A 15,647-nucleotide genomic window follows, 5' to 3' on the forward strand; every position below is an offset into this window, starting at 1 on the left:
CACAGCTGCGCTGCCTCTCTGTGCCTCACTCCTACATGTCCAACATCTCGCACCTCCGCCACCCACGAAACCCCCGGCATGGAAGCACCCGTCGTCAAGTTCAAGAAGCGAGCAGCAAAAGCTGCGCCCCGGAAGGTGGCCCCGCCGCCGCCGCCGCAGTCGGATTCGGATTTCTCTTCCGGCTCAGAAGGAGAGGGCGAGCATGGCCGCGTGGTGAAGCGGCGAAAAGTCAACGACAACGCACTCAAGGCGTCGACTGCAGACCAGAAGACGCACGCGGCAGTTGCAAGTACAACGCAATACGCAGCAAATCGCTCGGCGGTCATGGAAGCAAGCAACGATGCAACGAAGCAGTCAAACTGGTACGACGAAAATGCCCGAGACGCTCTCAGCTCCAAGAACCTGCTCGGCAGCACGCGAACGAAGCCTCACCAACTCATCGAGAAGAACCCCGACGCTCCCAGTCGCCAAGTAGGACCCATGAAAGCATCGACAAACATACGGACGATTACCGTTACAGATTACACGCCGGATGTGTGCAAGGACTACAAGCAGACTGGTTTCTGTGGCTTCGGCGACAATTGCAAGTTTTTGCACGCGCGCGAAGATTACGCGGCAGGCTGGAAGCTAGACCGCGAGTGGGACATGTCGACCAAAGGCAAGAAACCTGGAGGCACCGTTGTCGCTTCTGCCAACAGGGATGAGAAGGAAAAGGACGAAGACGGAATGGATCTGGCGCAACTCGAAAAGATACCGTTTGTCTGCATCATCTGCAAGACGCCCTACAAGAGCCCCATCATCACCAAGTGTGGACACTACTTCTGCGAGCCTTGCGCTTTGAAGAGATATCGCAAAGATCCCACGTGTGCGGCGTGTAGTGCCAAGACGTATGGTGTCTTTAACGGCGCAAAGAATCTCCAGAAGCTGTTGGAAAAGAAACAGAAATGGGAGGACAAGAAGAAGGCTGAGGCAGAAGAAAAGCGGAAAGAAGAGGAAGGCGGCGACTGAGTCTGCTGGGTGGCATTACGGTGGAAACATCAACAAGCCGGCGCAAGCATGCGGCTGTGCTGGGCAACAGACGGTATCGTGGATGAACAGGCCATTCCTTCCCAGTCATAAAAGCGATACGTCACCTTGGAATGCAAGACGACATGACAAGGCAGAGGCATACCCACCGCAGCTCTCATGAGGCTTGAAGAGTAAACTTGCTGGCAAAGCTGCTGTCGTTGACAGGAAAAGAAACCAAGTCGCACGCCTCGTTGCAAGGTAGACTATACGACAAGTCCGTCCTCTGTTTGAGGAGGACAGGACTGGCTTGCGAAGCATATGAGGAAATATGCTACAGTAATACACATAGAAAGTAGACAGTGCGCTCATGCAAGTGTACATCAATCCTAATTAACGTGTTCACACTTTTCAGCCACGCCCACACAGTTCAGTCTACCATGCAGAGGCTCAATCTCTTCGTCTCCTCTATACTCGTCGTGATCTTCACGGTTTCAGACGACGTTTCACTCCACAAGAAGCATGGCACATCGCCGTTAACTCGCTAGAAGATGCTGTGGAGATGGAAACCAAGATGGCGCGGAAAAGTATCTGATAGTGGGAGATACTAGAGATCTAATGCGTTGCGATAGACACATGATATATACGCATACACGAGAAGCATCGAATAGCGGAAGAGTACCACGGTAGTTTGTGCCACATGTGCTTCAAATTGGCGAAGTGCGATGAAATAAAGACAAGTAAGGTAAACAAAAGGTTCGTGATATTAATACAAGAAGGGTTTGAAGGCAAAAAGTCTAATTGTCACGTTCGCTAGACATAGAGCCGCACTCTACATCCCACTTCCGGCACCAGGAAAAGCCTTCAACAGGGTTGCATCGTACTTAATCAGCTCGGGGCAACCAAGCTCCGCAATAATCGGGTCTAGAACAGAAGCCAACTTTTGCACAGCGATCAAGACGTTGCCAACTAATCCGCGGAGGACGTCAGGAGCAGCTTCGCTGGCAGCCTGGAACGCAAGGCACATTAGGTTATTACCCTCGAGAAGCGTCTGCGCGTTGAGAACGTTGCCTGTCAAGTCGTCAACATCGACGCCAGTGAACGTGTTTGGCTGGCCAGTATTTCCGCCGATTCGGATTAATTCGGGGTGGGCTTTTTCGAGCGAAAGGGCTTCGGAAGTGAAGGCCAGGATGCTGTAGTCGTCGCCGATGACGCGGCGGTACCACTGTGATGTGTGTTAGCGAATGCAAGCGGATGGTGTTACCGTGGGTACTCACGTTCTCGGGGATCTTCTCTTGCCCACGAGCCCACTTGTAATTACCTTTCTCTCCAGTAACACCCTGGAATGACATGAGTGTCTCGGCATCAAGGTAGCCTTCTGGGTTTTCAGCAGTGTGGTTGGCGAAGAAACGGTAGGTGAATTGATATGTCGCGGGGTTAAGCGCAAGGGCCGTGAGTGGGCCTGAGAAGTAATGTCCATTCGTAGCAATCGAGTGCTTCGTGCGGTCAAGGCGGAACGCGGTCAAGACGGGGATATCAATCCCGTTCTCGCCGAGAGGCATAGAGAGGAGCTGCTCGAAATAGTCCAAGTTGAGAGAGATGGGGTTGCCCCTACGAGTAATGAGTTATGCTGACCATGCAACATGCAGAAGAAACGGGAATGACATACGTTGAGTACAAGTCCCCTCGCGTGGGAGATCCATCAACCTCGAAGCGGTTGTGTGACGCACTCAGGCCTTGTGGTTCTCCGAGAAGGCCGAGTGATGAGGTGACACCGCCTAGGAGTCCACCAGTCTTAGGTTTGCCGCCAATCGAAAAGGAGGTGAGATCACCGGCCATGACGGCGGAGTAGACTGCCAGAAATGCGGAAAGATCCAGGCCCATGCCAAACACTGACTTTGTTAGCAGTCCGTGAATAAGAGCGTAAAGGCATGCAGACCTTCATTGGCGGCCGTCGTCATTTGTGTGATTGTGGAGATGCCATTTCGGGGAAGGTAACCGTGGTTTGCCATCACGTTGATACCAGGACAGGGTCCACGGAGATCATTGGGGCCTGGCGCAATCTGACAACGAAGTCGTTAGCAAATGCAACTACATGTCGCGCATCTCGGTAGGGCTACTCACGTATTTATGGTCACCAGTGACACTGATGCGCTGAGCCTCTGCGTTGAATGCACGTTTGACGTGGGTACCCGATCGCTTACTCTCGAAATCTCTTGAGATATTCTCTGTCAAAGCGGTGATTTCCGCAAGGGTCGCTTCACTGATGTCGCCTTTGAGCATGCTCGCAGGGAAGGCGAAGGTCGCCAATGAGAAGAGCGATGCGCTGCATAGTACTGAGACCCTCATGTTTGCAACAACAAGCTCGGATGTTCGGGAAAGAGTGTGAAGGAAGGACGTGTAGTTGGATTGAGGAAGATGCGGTCAGCGACAGGGACGGATCGTTTAAGTTTCATAGTGGCAAATGAGTGCTGCACATACGTGGGCCGCCATGACTCTCCATCTGACTGTCGCCGATAGAGATGCCAATCCGGGGTCAGGTACCCTCCAGCACAGTCATGACAGCCCGCTTTACTTGCTTCAAATCGCAGGGTGGAGGGCCTGAGCAAAGAGATCGACGTGGGCGTTCTCTCTGCACGCCTTGACCAGCCGTAATCCGCTCGCGCGAGCCATATGGTTCAGTCCGTTCCCGGGTTTGCTAAATCCCGCGACTGGTGTTAAGGAGAATAAAGCGCTCGAGCCTTGCCTAGGCAAGAAGTTAGGCTTGCACTGGGTACATCGTAGGAATGTCGAGCGAGTGTCCCAAGACTTTTGAGCCCTGAACGGCGATCCAAGCGCGCCGGACCGTGTTCGGGTGGGTACCTAGGTAGTTAAGCCTCTAGATCGGCAGCTAGATCTCGCCTTTTTTACCGCATTTGGCTGACCAACGTTGTACAGAGATGATGAACGTTGCCCGCATCGATCAAAAGCGGGTTATCTATTTTCAACACGCGTGAGGCTGCAAGAAGATTGAGTGATCTATGCATCCCGCCCTCGCCCTACTTCCATGCGGCGGAAATGGAGATTGCGCAGGTGAACACCTGGGCATGTAAACCCGCCGGCAATAACACATCGGGCCAAGACGCATCCGAGACCAGCGCATGTGGTCTAGCGGGCATGATGTCTACCTAGGCCGTCGTTCATACGTGCTAGTAGGTTGAAGGTATATTCCTCGCTACCCAAGTCAGAGCCCAACGCAGGGACAACGTCGGACTGAAGATGTTATAGTTTCCAAAAGCCGATCATGGGTGACAAACCACTTTCGGGGACCAATGCAACAAGATCGGTGCATTACCCGGCGTGGGCTCCAAGTAGGGTCGCATGCGAGTTCAAGTCTCGCGCAGAGAGACCCCACTGCATGATTGGCGGCGAACAATGATACCTACGTACTATTCTAAGCGTCCCCACAAGCATATGCCAAGTTTGTACTTCAGAACAGCCCCAATGTTCTAGTTTGCGTTATAGGAGACGGATCTCAGCCGGGTACCCACCACCCAAGGAAAAGGGTGAATACCGGCCACTACCCAGGTGGCCAAATTACATCCGCAACCCTAAGTATACTCGACATCGTTCGATATAAACTGGATCCTTGTCCCACGTCAGCATCGTAACGAAGCACCACAACTGGATCTTGATATAGCGCCAAGGAGCATTCGCTTCAATTCCTTCTCCTTTGCGTAATTCTTGAGTCCAATCCAAATGGCTGCCTACGATTCTTGGGTTAGCAACCCAGACGAGAGCCATGGACCGCTCATGTCCGTCGTCACCTGGTCGCTCGTTTCTGTTTCCGCAGTCTTTCTGTTCTCGCGGCTTTATATTCGGCAGCGTCAAGGGAAGCTGTGGCTGGACGATTGCACACTTTCCGTCAGTTGGGTAAGTGCCACAACATCCCTAAGCAAAGAGCAGCTGACTCATACGACATAGATCTTACTTCTGGTCCAAGTTACCATAAACCAACTGTCTATCAACATAGGCTACGGAAAACATACACTTGACCGTAAGTTGCCAAAGGAGAATTGCACATTTCACAGCTCGGAACGCTAATCTTTACGCTAGTCGATTTGCGCAATCTTGATAAAATGATGTATATCGGCGCGGCGGAACTGACGATATATACCGTCGCTATTGCGCTCAGCAAGATCTCCTTTGGACTCACTTTGCTTCGGTTGACGGACGGACGGGTCAGACTTTTCGTAATCTTTGCGATCTCTACCCTGGCGATTTTCGCAGTCCCTGCCACCGTCATACCATGGGTACAATGCAAACCGCTGGCCAAAACCTTTGTGGACCTCATACCGGGCGAGTGCATTGACAAGCATCCCTCTGTCGTGTATGGGCGTTTCCAAGCTGGTGAGCAGACAGCCTCAAAGTGTGTACCCTGATTCCTTAGCTGACATGCGACGCAGTGTGGTCAGCACTTATGGATGTGTGTCTTGCTGTGCTGCCGTGGAAAATCCTTTGGAATCTGCAAATGCGTACCGCAGAGAAGATCGGTGCAGGTGTCGCCATGAGTCTGGGAATACTGTAAGTTCATGCATTGCCGGATTGAAGACTGCGCTGACCTGGTCGAAGAGCTGGAGTTACGTCAATTATCAGATCCACATACATTGAGAAATTGACAGTCCAGGATGTATCATGTAAGGCATCTCAAGGCGTGCACGGATCATTGCTAACAGCCACAGATGAATCGTACAACTCCATCATATGGGCCGTCGCAGAGTGTTCCATGGCCATCGTGGCTACCTCGATTCCCGTACTTCGCGTCATTTTCAGGCAGGCGTTCAACTCGGCGATGGAAGGCTACACGGGCCAGAGTAAAAGCAAATCAAGATCGAACCCTTCCAACGCTGGGAGCTCGGGGAACCGATTGAGCACACGACAATTGAGCAAGAAGACGCCAGATATATCGGTCAGCGGAGAATCTGTGAAGGAAGTGTTCGGACGTGGATCACGTGGATCCAAGAACTATGTAGAGCTAGATGATTTGGTAGTCGACGAGGCGACTGGGCGCGCTACTGCTTCGTCTCTAGAGTCTCTGGCAAACGATGGCGAGCGCCATGTGCTAAACTGGCACGTGTAGCTTGCTCTGGGATTACCTAGGTAGCGCGCATAAGGCGGCTAGACCTCGAGGGGGCTGCGCGCGGACAAGTCGCATCGGCTCATCAATCCATCACTCCTGCTGCTGGGGGCTGTATTATTCATAAACAACATGGAGTCAATCATACCATCAATCCCGTCATCATAGTGGTGGCTCCAGATGTCGGCAGAAGGCCGAGTCACCGCTCTTTCCAGGCTGTGGGGCCACGTGGTTAGCGTTTTGGCTCGAGCGTCCGCGCGCTCCCCAGGACTGTCCACATGGTCGCACCCGAATGCTCAACCACGCTCGAGAGATCTTGTGCCCTAGGTGCTGCTTGGCTTCCTCGTTCCCATCATGGCCCCGACATGCTGCGCGCGGCTGCTATCCGACATTGATGCACAGACGGAGTGCAGCCAGGAAGCCACTTCCCGAGATGGCAAATTCTGCCCATTTCATGCTTGGCAATGCCACGGTAAGCAGAAGTCGCTATTGTCGTAGCGTTTCTAACACTACGCAGCTCTCTACCAGGGATACAAGCGGCGAAATGGCCTCCTCGACTCATTGGAGCTGCCTGCGTACCTCGCAAACACTACCAGATCCCTCATCGCCCAAGACTTCAACGATATCACGCAAACAACAGCAATCTCTGAATTACAGAGATATCTATTTCGAAGATACACTCTGCTCGATCGTGTACTCCGAGCGCGCAAACTGCATCATCGCCATTTCTTTGCAATGGACAATAACTATGGTCACACGGTATATCTGGACCAACTACAGAACAAGAAATACGAGACGGTGAAGGCTCTCGAGAAGCTTGGCAAACGAGCCGCCGCAGTCGTTCATGAAGAGCAGCGGTGGCATCACTGGGTGAGGGAATGTCAGGAGAAGGAGGAGGAACAGGCGCAGAGCGAAGCAAAGAAGGTGAAGCTGGAGTTTCAGCTCTTTAAAAGATACGAAAAGGAACTCGATCGTCGTCAACGGGACATGCGATCTAGAGAGATCAAGAGGCGCGAAGAACAGTACTTGAACCAAGTATATGCAGAGCGCGCCCAGACGATGTCAAGGGAAGAGGAAGAGGAATGGGAAGAGCAGTGGGACCCCATTCAAGATATTTATGGCTACGAAAGAGGTCGCTATGTCGAGCTCATCAATATGTTTCTGATGATCAGTGAGCAGGAACATGAAGACTATTGCGCAGGTGTGGAGGCATCTCAGCTTGATGGCCCTGCCGCACCGACATCTTCGCACCAAGCCACCGGACAAGCCGCGACGGGCAAGAAGTCCATCATAATGGAGACCAAGGAACAGATGCGCAGGAGACTTCAGACGCCTGTCAACTTCGAGCGCGCGCCAGGCCAATATCTTCCTGAGTTTTTAAGCCCAAGGACGACGACTCCCGTAGTTCCTCACGACGAGATCGAGACGCTCTTGGATGAGATTTGTGAGATCAAGAACTTTCTCTTCTGTCGACTTCTTTTGGCATCAAGTGCACTCCTGCCTATCGCACTCCAGGCCGGCAGCATAGAGGAACTCCTGCAAAGCGAAGGTGTGACAAGGGAACATTTACGAGATGTTTGCCTCAAGCTGGAGCGTCCCAGTCTTGAGAACATGCGAGACGCGTGTGCGGACTTCATGCGTGAAAGGGATGGGGCTGATGCACCAAAAGACATTGCCAAAGACCTCGCCCTGATGGACATTATCGACGCCCAACAGCGAATCCAGATCAGGGTCTGTGGCCGCCATATGTACTACTACCGTAACGAGCGCGCTCTCAACCGCAGCGGCTGGTTTCACTTCTCTATCATCGCGAAAGACTCCGAGCTCGCCGATGCCGTTGCGCTTTGTCGAAACTGGGAAGAGTTCTTCGAGCTCACGATACTGTCAATGTATCGGTTGTTCCCGGCTCCAAAGTGGACGAAGTTTGTGGGCGATGTGAATCGTCAATGCCTCCTGCTTCTCGGTTTCATACCTTATTTCCAAGTCGACGGCGCCGAAGCTAAAACGACGCAACATAGGATTAGTGGTCGTGCTAGTTCGGGACGGTCGTTCGATTTTAAGGAATCACGCAACATCCTCTGCGGTATCGTCAAGCGTGACGATACCCTCAATCGTCGATTCCTTGAGTGCCTAGCAATGGAGTCGGCCGACCTTCGTGTTTTGGTTCATGATCCGGTGACTGGCAAATTCGTAATCCAACCACCAAAGGAGGAGTTTTGGCTGAGCCGCGAGAAGGCCGGACGTGGCAGGTCTACAAAACATGAATACACCGTCACAGTTGAGGTCGATAACGCCTTTTTCGAACAGGCCACCGCCTGCAGGGCTTGGTCGTTGAACTTCAACGATTATTATAATGTTTATATCTGGGATGCACCGCCCGGTCGGAGTGCAGATGAGCTACAGGGCAAAATACAAGAGGTCCGTAAAGTGTCAAGATATCTACTTTGAAGGAGCTAACAATGACAGGCATTTTTACGTACCCACAAATGTAGGAAGGGAAAAGACATGCTTGTCAGAGTTCGGCACATAGTGCAACATATCACAAATGATCGTGAGAATAGACGTGTTCGCAGCATTCGGCCTGGAGAGAATGTTCCTAGCATGCTCGATGACTTCGAGCTTGGCGCAGAAGCTTTTCCCATCCCGATTGATGAGATATACAAGGAGCGATTCTTCACAGAGATCGACGAAATAGAGGATGCCCTTTTATATCCAAGGCGCGCACCTGGCGACAAGTCGCAGCCACCCTTCCCCCGAGAGATTGTTGGGAAGATACACCGGAGGACAAAGTGGAAGTGGTGGAAAATTGCCAGCGATGCCAGCACTGATGAAGAGTCATCTGCTTCTGATGAAGAGTCATTTGCTTCAGACGATGCATCCGAAGCTAAATCCGACGAGGGATCGCAGAAAATGAACGATCCAAGAGCAGTGTTATTGCGGCGCATGTTGGCGAACGACCCTCATGTTAGTGTTCTGGCCGGAAAAGCGATTGACAAGCTCCCTTCGAAGAGAGAACTCGACGCATTCGGTAATCATGGAACGCTGATCCCACAGTTTCAATGGGCGGACAGGTCACTGGGTTACGATCATTTCTTACCTATGTTTGACCGTAAACGTGCTTCTGTGATACCAAGCGAACTCAGGGATTCTCCTTCGAAGCTTATGGACACGCTAAGAACGGCTCTACGCCGTCAGCGAGAATACGATATCCAAGGGAAACATCTCATTCGAGAGCTGTGCGGGAGCCATGGGCAACGGTCAATACACAGGGGTGAGTTTATCATCGCTTAGAGTGACACCAACTAACAGTTGCATTCTAGTTGAGAAAGAGGCATTGCACATGGGCGACCTGGAGCCCGGTGGCCTCGGCCGGTATATGGAGCACAAGTCCATGGTAACGGCCATGGACAAGTTTGTCATGAGCGACATCAACACAGGCCCGTTCGAGCTCTGCAAGTTCATGCACATGGCACCTCTCATCCAAAGTGAACGTCGAATCGTTGACGAGGCTTTCCAGGCTTACGCCGCCATCGCCTTATTCTACCAGACGGAAGAGTTTCTTGCTTCCGAGCACGGCCTACCATTCCGGTCTTCCCTGCTGTTTGACCAAGAAGAAAGAGCTAAGCGAACCCCTGATCGAAGAAGCCATGTCAGCAATCCATATATGCCAGCAGAGTTGTGGACAGATCGAGATGAGCTCCTGAGACGCAATCAGCGAAGCAAGCTTGATCCTGTCTACGATATTTACCCGATAGAATGGCGTAAAAGGATACGTACCGTGGTTATGACCTTGTACAAAGCCGGCATCATACAAAGTGCTTACACACCCCAAGTTAAAGGTGTTGCAACTGCCGCCGCCGAACCCAACCGCGCGCTAGATTTCTACCTTGATTTCCGAGCCCAATCCAGACCTAAATTCAAGGCTGTCTTGGCGGATCCTACACCCTTGAATCGCGACTACATAGTCAAGGCGGCAAACAAGTTCGCGGCTCAGCATGGCTCTGCCAGGTTTTCGGCGCTGCGACTGTGGTCTGCTCCGCACTTTTACCCAATGCAAGCTAGTGGGAATGAGACATTCGCAGACGATCGCGGCAGGTACTGGGCTTGGAGATACATGCCTAAGGACTCGCCACTCAGTGAGTGGAACACGCACAAGATCGTGAGTGACATGATGGAGCAATACAGACGGATATGGGGAAACCAGGTGAGAGTTGCCAGGGATCTGATCCTGGTCATGGGCAAGGACGCAGACGAGTGTCGGAGGCTCAGTGAAGGGGTGACGTGGGCTACGCAGACGCGCAGGGTGTATGAGATGGACTTTTGGCGAAGCTTTGTAAACGTAGACGCCGGCTTCCTGGAAAGGTTGCATCCTGTATGGCTTTCGTAGCAAGGCGAGCAGACAGCAATGGCAGCTCCTGACAGTTCCTGATGCACTATCTTGTCGGTCAGCAGGGTGGCTTGGCACATGCCGGAGCGGATGTACATGTACGTGTGTTGTGCATGGGAGAGCCCCCACGGAGCGCTGCCTGAAAGGGCAAGGCGTGTGTGGGAAGCTGGGCGGGTCGAAAGCGTGCGAGGGCGGCACCCTGAGCGCTGCCCCTCATGACCGGCGGCGGAGGCGATCAAGCTTTGCGACGCTGGGCGCCGGCCAACCGCCCGTCAGCCCCCGAATGCGGCGCTCCCGTCACCAGGTACGCGACGACTGACCTCTCCGCCCTCTACCAGCACGCGAAGGCGACCGACGCCAGCCCGGCACATGCCCAACGCGGAACTGCAGTCGATGCTTCTCACGGCCGACGCGGGCCTGGCCGAGGTCCCCGGCTGCACCAGAGAGCAATTGGACGCCCTGGCCCGCAGCGTCGAGCTGAGGAGGCAGCAGCTCGAGGCCGACATCCGGGACTACATCGCGGCCAAGCAGGCCGAGCTGCGCAGACATGGCCACGAGGTAGGCGTCCCGGCCCCTTCTCTGCGTGCCGTGAGAGACTGATTTGGGCCTAGCTTGCAGACCGGTACCGCGACATGGCAGGCGGCCAGCAGCCTGCGCCTGCAGTGCCAGAGCAGAGCTGCCCAGGGCCTGCCCCGGGCCCTGCTGCACCGCTCGACCCGGCGCCCGACGACAGGATGCGGCTCAAGAAGCACACGCGCGTGCACAAGCGGGAGCGCGAGCTCTATGGACTCGTCACGCCCGTCTTCCTTCCCTTGCTCGATGCGCGCGACAGCTCGCCCGAAAAGAAGAAGACGCCAGCCGCAGGACATGCTGAGCACGCCCGAGACACCGCGGCCATGGCGCTGCGAGAGCCAGCCCAGCTGAAGCTGCCAGCCAAGAAGTCTGCGCTGCGGCACAAGGACACGCCTCGATCGCGCCGGAAGAGAGTCAGTCTGGTCATCCATGGCCAGACCGTCCTTCCCGCAGACACCGTCGCCGAACCACCTCTGGCTTCGCCCAGCAGCGTCGCAACATCGGCTTCCACCTCGACCGCTTCGCTCGACGACATGATAGATCCGCGACTCACCACCCCGGACCCGCCAGTCCATGTCCTACCTCTCCCCATGACCAACGCCATCAACTCGGCTTCCAAGCTCCTCTCCGAAGCCCCGACACCCATATCCGTCGCCGCCGCCCACATCCCCCCAGTTGCCTCCCCACGGTCCCCCAGCATACCTTTGGGCCCTCCACAGACCGCGACACCCACATTCCTCGACCCTTCGCCCGCTCTGCACCAACACATCACGCAAACGATCCCGGACACCGCAGGTCCAGATCCCATCTACTCGACCGCACCAGCTACGAGTGCTGAACTCGAAATTGACGACCTCGCAGACGACGACACGAATTTCGATACTTACGTCGGCGGCTTACACGGGAGTGGTGTTGACGATGTGGATCAAGCGGGCAGTTACGGATATCCGAGTAGTCTGGGAGCCAGCTACATGGAGAGCTATATGCAGAACCGACCATTGAGCGTGAGGATGCAGGCTGCGAACAAGGCGGGCTTGGCTGACGAGGAGAAGAGGAAGCTGCTCGAGCAAAGAGACGACAACGAGGCCGAGGCTGAAGCTGAAGAAGAAGAAGAAGATCACAGCAACAGCACGAGTGCGGGGCACAAGGCTGTTGACGCAACCGAGGACAATTTCATGGGAGATATGGACGACTTCTGAGATTGGATGCCACATCCTTGTATATACGCGCGACCTTTCGATCCTTACGCAATCTTGTTTGTTAGACACTAGGCATTTCATGTACACGACAATATCTACGGACCCTTTATACAGCCCTGTTTGGTTTACTCTGGCTCCAAGAGATACTCACACTTTAGTCCCGCTGGCTAACCTGCTGAACTCGATTTACGACTCTATCGAGCAGGCTGACCATCTCATCGCTCACGAATCTGGGGTCGTCTTGTTGGATAAAGTGGCCACAGCGGACAGCTGTGATGGGACCTATGGCTTTGCCTTCGTCCGTGATGCGACAGAGACCTTCGTTGTAGCGACGCCAAGCGGGGTTGGCATAAGTCATGGTCAGAATCTTGGGTGTCTGCATTGTACCCTCGTCTATTTGCCGGGTTAGTCTCTGTAGTCCAAGCGTCGACTTGGAAAGAGACAGGTACGTACACGACTGCTCGGCAAACGTTTCCCAGTCATGACCTACGACTGTGAGGTACGGGCCTCTGCCCAAGTAGCCCTCGAGTTTTGGTGCATCTGCGTAGGGTAATAGTTGTGGCAGATTACGTCTGGATAACCCCTCTTGACTAGGAACGTCGGGATGGAACATTCTTCTATACTTTTCTCTGGTAGCTCGTACTTCGTCTTGTGTGACACCTTCGGGTAGTGTGTGCGAGTTGAAGTCTGGTGCATCGGGGTCCGGCCACAGGTCTTGGTAGTCCGAGTTGGCCATGATGCTGTCCAGGAACAACAGACCAGATACGGTTCCTGGATAGCATTGCGCAAAGAGTCTTGCAAGTGCGCAGCCGATGCTGTTGCATACAAAGATGAGACAGGGGTAGTGCGTAGGTTTGTTGACGTCAAGGTGTTCCCTCCAGATTTGTAGGGTAAATTGCTTCAGTGCTTTGACTGCAGATATCGCGTCGTGTCCGTGGGACGGGGGTGGTTGCTGGTCGTCGGGATCAGGATCTGAATCTCCTTGACCATATCTATCGTAGCTCAACAGAGCAGGATACGGTAGACGCCCCACTATTCTCTTTTCCAGAAAGCTGCGCATGGCAGGATCCCATGAGCTTCTTGGCATCATGAGCCCGTTGAGGAAAACGATGAGCGTTTGCGAGAAAGGGTTCGGATGGCCGCCGTGAGGTTTGGATGCAGGGTAGTACGTGTAGTGCAAACGTGCACCGGGCTTATTGTCCAGTGCCAGTGAGGAAACCTCGGCATCCGGAAATGGTGGAAGGTCATCTTCGGATGAGTTCATGCTACCGGGGAATGGAATCGCGTAGCTGCGATTGTTCATGGAGTCGTGTTCCCGAGCTGTGTTGATGGAGTCTGCTTGTGCCGAATTGGTACCTGGTGAATTAGCCTGGTCCATGGTAGCAGGCTTTTCCCTTGTTGCCGGCCCTCCTCTTTCTTTCCTGGTCAAGCCTGAGTACTTGAGTTGCGGAGAGATGTACGGGAATGCATCCATGGCCTGGCGCAGTGGGGGCGTAGCGATTACCAGCCATGCAAATTGAGAAGGGGCGATGTGCAACTGAAGCGGAAGACGCCGGAATGGGGTCTATCGGGCAGACAGAGACGGCTGCAAGATTCAGGACCGAGTAGGCAGCTGTTGTGTTCACGGAGGCTAACTCGAGAGTGCATTCAGCAACACATTACCCCTCTTCGCGTCCAAGGCGGGAGAGAAGAGCAGGATCTAGGTCTCGATCGGAGCCAGGGCCTGTGCTGCCAATGAGCTCTCACGTGTAGGCGTGTTCCATGTCGCCAAGGGTAGCGATGTTCAAAAGGGTTACGAGGTCGACCAAAGTGGTGCGCGCGCGGTATCGGTCGAGACGATGATGTCGCGAGATGGCGCGAGACGGCGCGGGTCACGGGCACCCGCTCATGGCAGCCGAGCGCGAAGGCGGGTGGCTTGGAGATTCTGGCAGACTAAGAAACAAAACGTGAAACCAGAAGCGAGCGCTGCAGGAGAAAGAACCTTGGAAAACACACGGCGCTGCAATGGGTGGGGGCGACGTATGCAGCCAGGAACCGGCGGCTATGACGTGGGCGGGTTCCCTCTCACCGTAGCCGCGTGCCGCGTCGCTGCATGTGCGCTGGCTGCGTCCCCTTGATATGAGCAACATCTCACCCACGCCGTTGCTGCCAGCCGCTTCCCACCGCCCAGTCTTACGCCCTCCACTCCGACGCATCCCGCTTTGGCTCGTCTCTTCACCACCCGACGCTGCCCACGAGCCCGCAGTGTGCAGTAGGTTCGCCTTGGAGAGTTGATGCACCCTGACCATGTGAGAGATGGACTATACCAAGTGCATGCACGACATAGACTGACTCGGTATCTTCACCTCTGCAGGCCATACGCCGACGCTCACACCCAGACTGTCTGGGCTGGCCTTTGCAGGATGCATGTCCGCCCTGACATCCTCTTCACGGCACCCGACACTACCACTCCGCCCGCCGAGATGGTGACGGACAAGTTGCAGGGCCTCGACAACATGGTGACCGGCGCCCAGCTGGGCACCCTCGACTCCAATGGCGCCTCGTTGCAGAGCCTGCTCCAGAGGCGACACAGACGGCCGGGCATGCCCACGCGCATCTCTCTGCCCCCGGCTGATGTCGACGACCAAGTCCTCCCCTCTCCGCCTCCGACCCACGCTCTCCTCTCCCCGTTGCCCGAAGCCAACAAGCGCTTTGCCGGCCACACTCCGCTGATTCCACGCGCCCTTTCGCCAGTGCAAGACGAGCAGCCCGCTGTGCAAGAGCCGCCTGCCCAGGAAGAGCAAGCGGGCACACCGCCAGAAGACCAGCCCTTGATAGGCCCACTGATGCTGCCTACCAATCCCGTCGATGGTGCAAGCGACCACATAGCACTCGAAGTGCTGGACGATGTACTCGAAAAGGTTGCCAAGGACCAGGACAGGTTCAGCAAACTCAAGGGTGCCCCCGACCCTGCAGCTCCCCCCGCACCCGCCGAGAACGCCCAAGAGGACTTGCCATTGAGTCACAAGGCATCGGCCGCATCGCGCAATCCGTGCGCCACCAAACTTGTCGACGGCGTCAGGCTCAAAAGCCCCCCTTTGAACTTTGGAGCGCCCATTGGTCAAGTATAGTCTGCTTCCCAGTCGTAATCGCGAACCGCCTCGTCATCTCGCAAGAACAGCACGGCTCAGACCCCGGGAGACCTGCCCCCAGAATTCGCGTTTTCCTAGTGCATTTGCATGGTGTTTGACAGGGGATTGGATCGGAGCATGGGTGGCGTTTGGGTAAACGGAACACATCACAGCACTTGGGAGCGATACTCAGTGACATACACTTATACAAGGCACCAAGACATTCATCGCAGGCTATAGACTACCAGCCCAGCATC

At 54.5% G+C, this 15,647-nt stretch overlaps 8 protein-coding genes across 8 annotated transcripts; 6 read left to right on the forward strand and 2 right to left on the reverse strand.

The window, feature by feature from the left end:
- Positions 1-78: 78 nt before the first annotated feature.
- J4E83_000079 (uncharacterized protein) lies at positions 79-1,008 on the forward strand (the record flags this gene model as incomplete). The annotated part of the gene is made up of 1 exon (XM_049327044.1): positions 79-1,008. One exon carries the CDS (start codon positions 79-81, stop codon positions 1,006-1,008), a length of 930 nt encoding a protein of 309 aa, XP_049193189.1.
- Positions 1,009-1,837: 829 nt separating this feature from the next.
- J4E83_000080 (uncharacterized protein) lies at positions 1,838-3,354 on the reverse strand (the record flags this gene model as incomplete). The annotated part of the gene is made up of 5 exons (XM_049327045.1): positions 1,838-2,230; positions 2,283-2,616; positions 2,675-2,897; positions 2,945-3,068; positions 3,130-3,354. 5 exons carry the CDS (start codon positions 3,352-3,354, stop codon positions 1,838-1,840), a joined length of 1,299 nt encoding a protein of 432 aa, XP_049193190.1.
- A 2,197-nt stretch (positions 3,355-5,551) lies between these two features.
- Positions 5,552-6,124, forward strand: J4E83_000081 (uncharacterized protein; the record flags this gene model as incomplete). Its single annotated transcript, XM_049327046.1, has 2 exons — positions 5,552-5,555; positions 5,727-6,124. The coding sequence occupies 2 exons, from the start codon at positions 5,552-5,554 to the stop codon at positions 6,122-6,124; spliced, it is 402 nt and encodes a 133-aa protein (XP_049193191.1).
- A 461-nt stretch (positions 6,125-6,585) lies between these two features.
- On the forward strand, positions 6,586-8,569 carry J4E83_000082 (uncharacterized protein; the record flags this gene model as incomplete). Its single annotated transcript, XM_049327047.1, has 2 exons — positions 6,586-6,593; positions 6,718-8,569. 2 exons carry the CDS (start codon positions 6,586-6,588, stop codon positions 8,567-8,569), a joined length of 1,860 nt encoding a protein of 619 aa, XP_049193192.1.
- An 892-nt stretch (positions 8,570-9,461) lies between these two features.
- On the forward strand, positions 9,462-10,508 carry J4E83_000083 (uncharacterized protein; the record flags this gene model as incomplete). Its single annotated transcript, XM_049327048.1, has 1 exon — positions 9,462-10,508. The coding sequence occupies one exon, from the start codon at positions 9,462-9,464 to the stop codon at positions 10,506-10,508; it is 1,047 nt and encodes a 348-aa protein (XP_049193193.1).
- A 90-nt stretch (positions 10,509-10,598) lies between these two features.
- J4E83_000084 (uncharacterized protein) lies at positions 10,599-12,280 on the forward strand (the record flags this gene model as incomplete). Its single annotated transcript, XM_049327049.1, has 3 exons — positions 10,599-10,606; positions 10,847-11,066; positions 11,120-12,280. 3 exons carry the CDS (start codon positions 10,599-10,601, stop codon positions 12,278-12,280), a joined length of 1,389 nt encoding a protein of 462 aa, XP_049193194.1.
- A 154-nt stretch (positions 12,281-12,434) lies between these two features.
- J4E83_000085 (uncharacterized protein) lies at positions 12,435-13,754 on the reverse strand (the record flags this gene model as incomplete). Its single annotated transcript, XM_049327050.1, has 2 exons — positions 12,435-12,673; positions 12,734-13,754. The coding sequence occupies 2 exons, from the start codon at positions 13,752-13,754 to the stop codon at positions 12,435-12,437; spliced, it is 1,260 nt and encodes a 419-aa protein (XP_049193195.1).
- A 928-nt stretch (positions 13,755-14,682) lies between these two features.
- J4E83_000086 (uncharacterized protein) lies at positions 14,683-15,390 on the forward strand (the record flags this gene model as incomplete). Its single annotated transcript, XM_049327051.1, has 1 exon — positions 14,683-15,390. One exon carries the CDS (start codon positions 14,683-14,685, stop codon positions 15,388-15,390), a length of 708 nt encoding a protein of 235 aa, XP_049193196.1.
- Positions 15,391-15,647: the final 257 nt, after the last annotated feature.

This window comes from Alternaria metachromatica (genome assembly GCF_023757995.1).
Source record: "Alternaria metachromatica strain BMP 0045 chromosome Unknown scaffold_1, whole genome shotgun sequence".
Classification (NCBI taxonomy): domain Eukaryota; kingdom Fungi; phylum Ascomycota; class Dothideomycetes; order Pleosporales; family Pleosporaceae; genus Alternaria; species Alternaria metachromatica.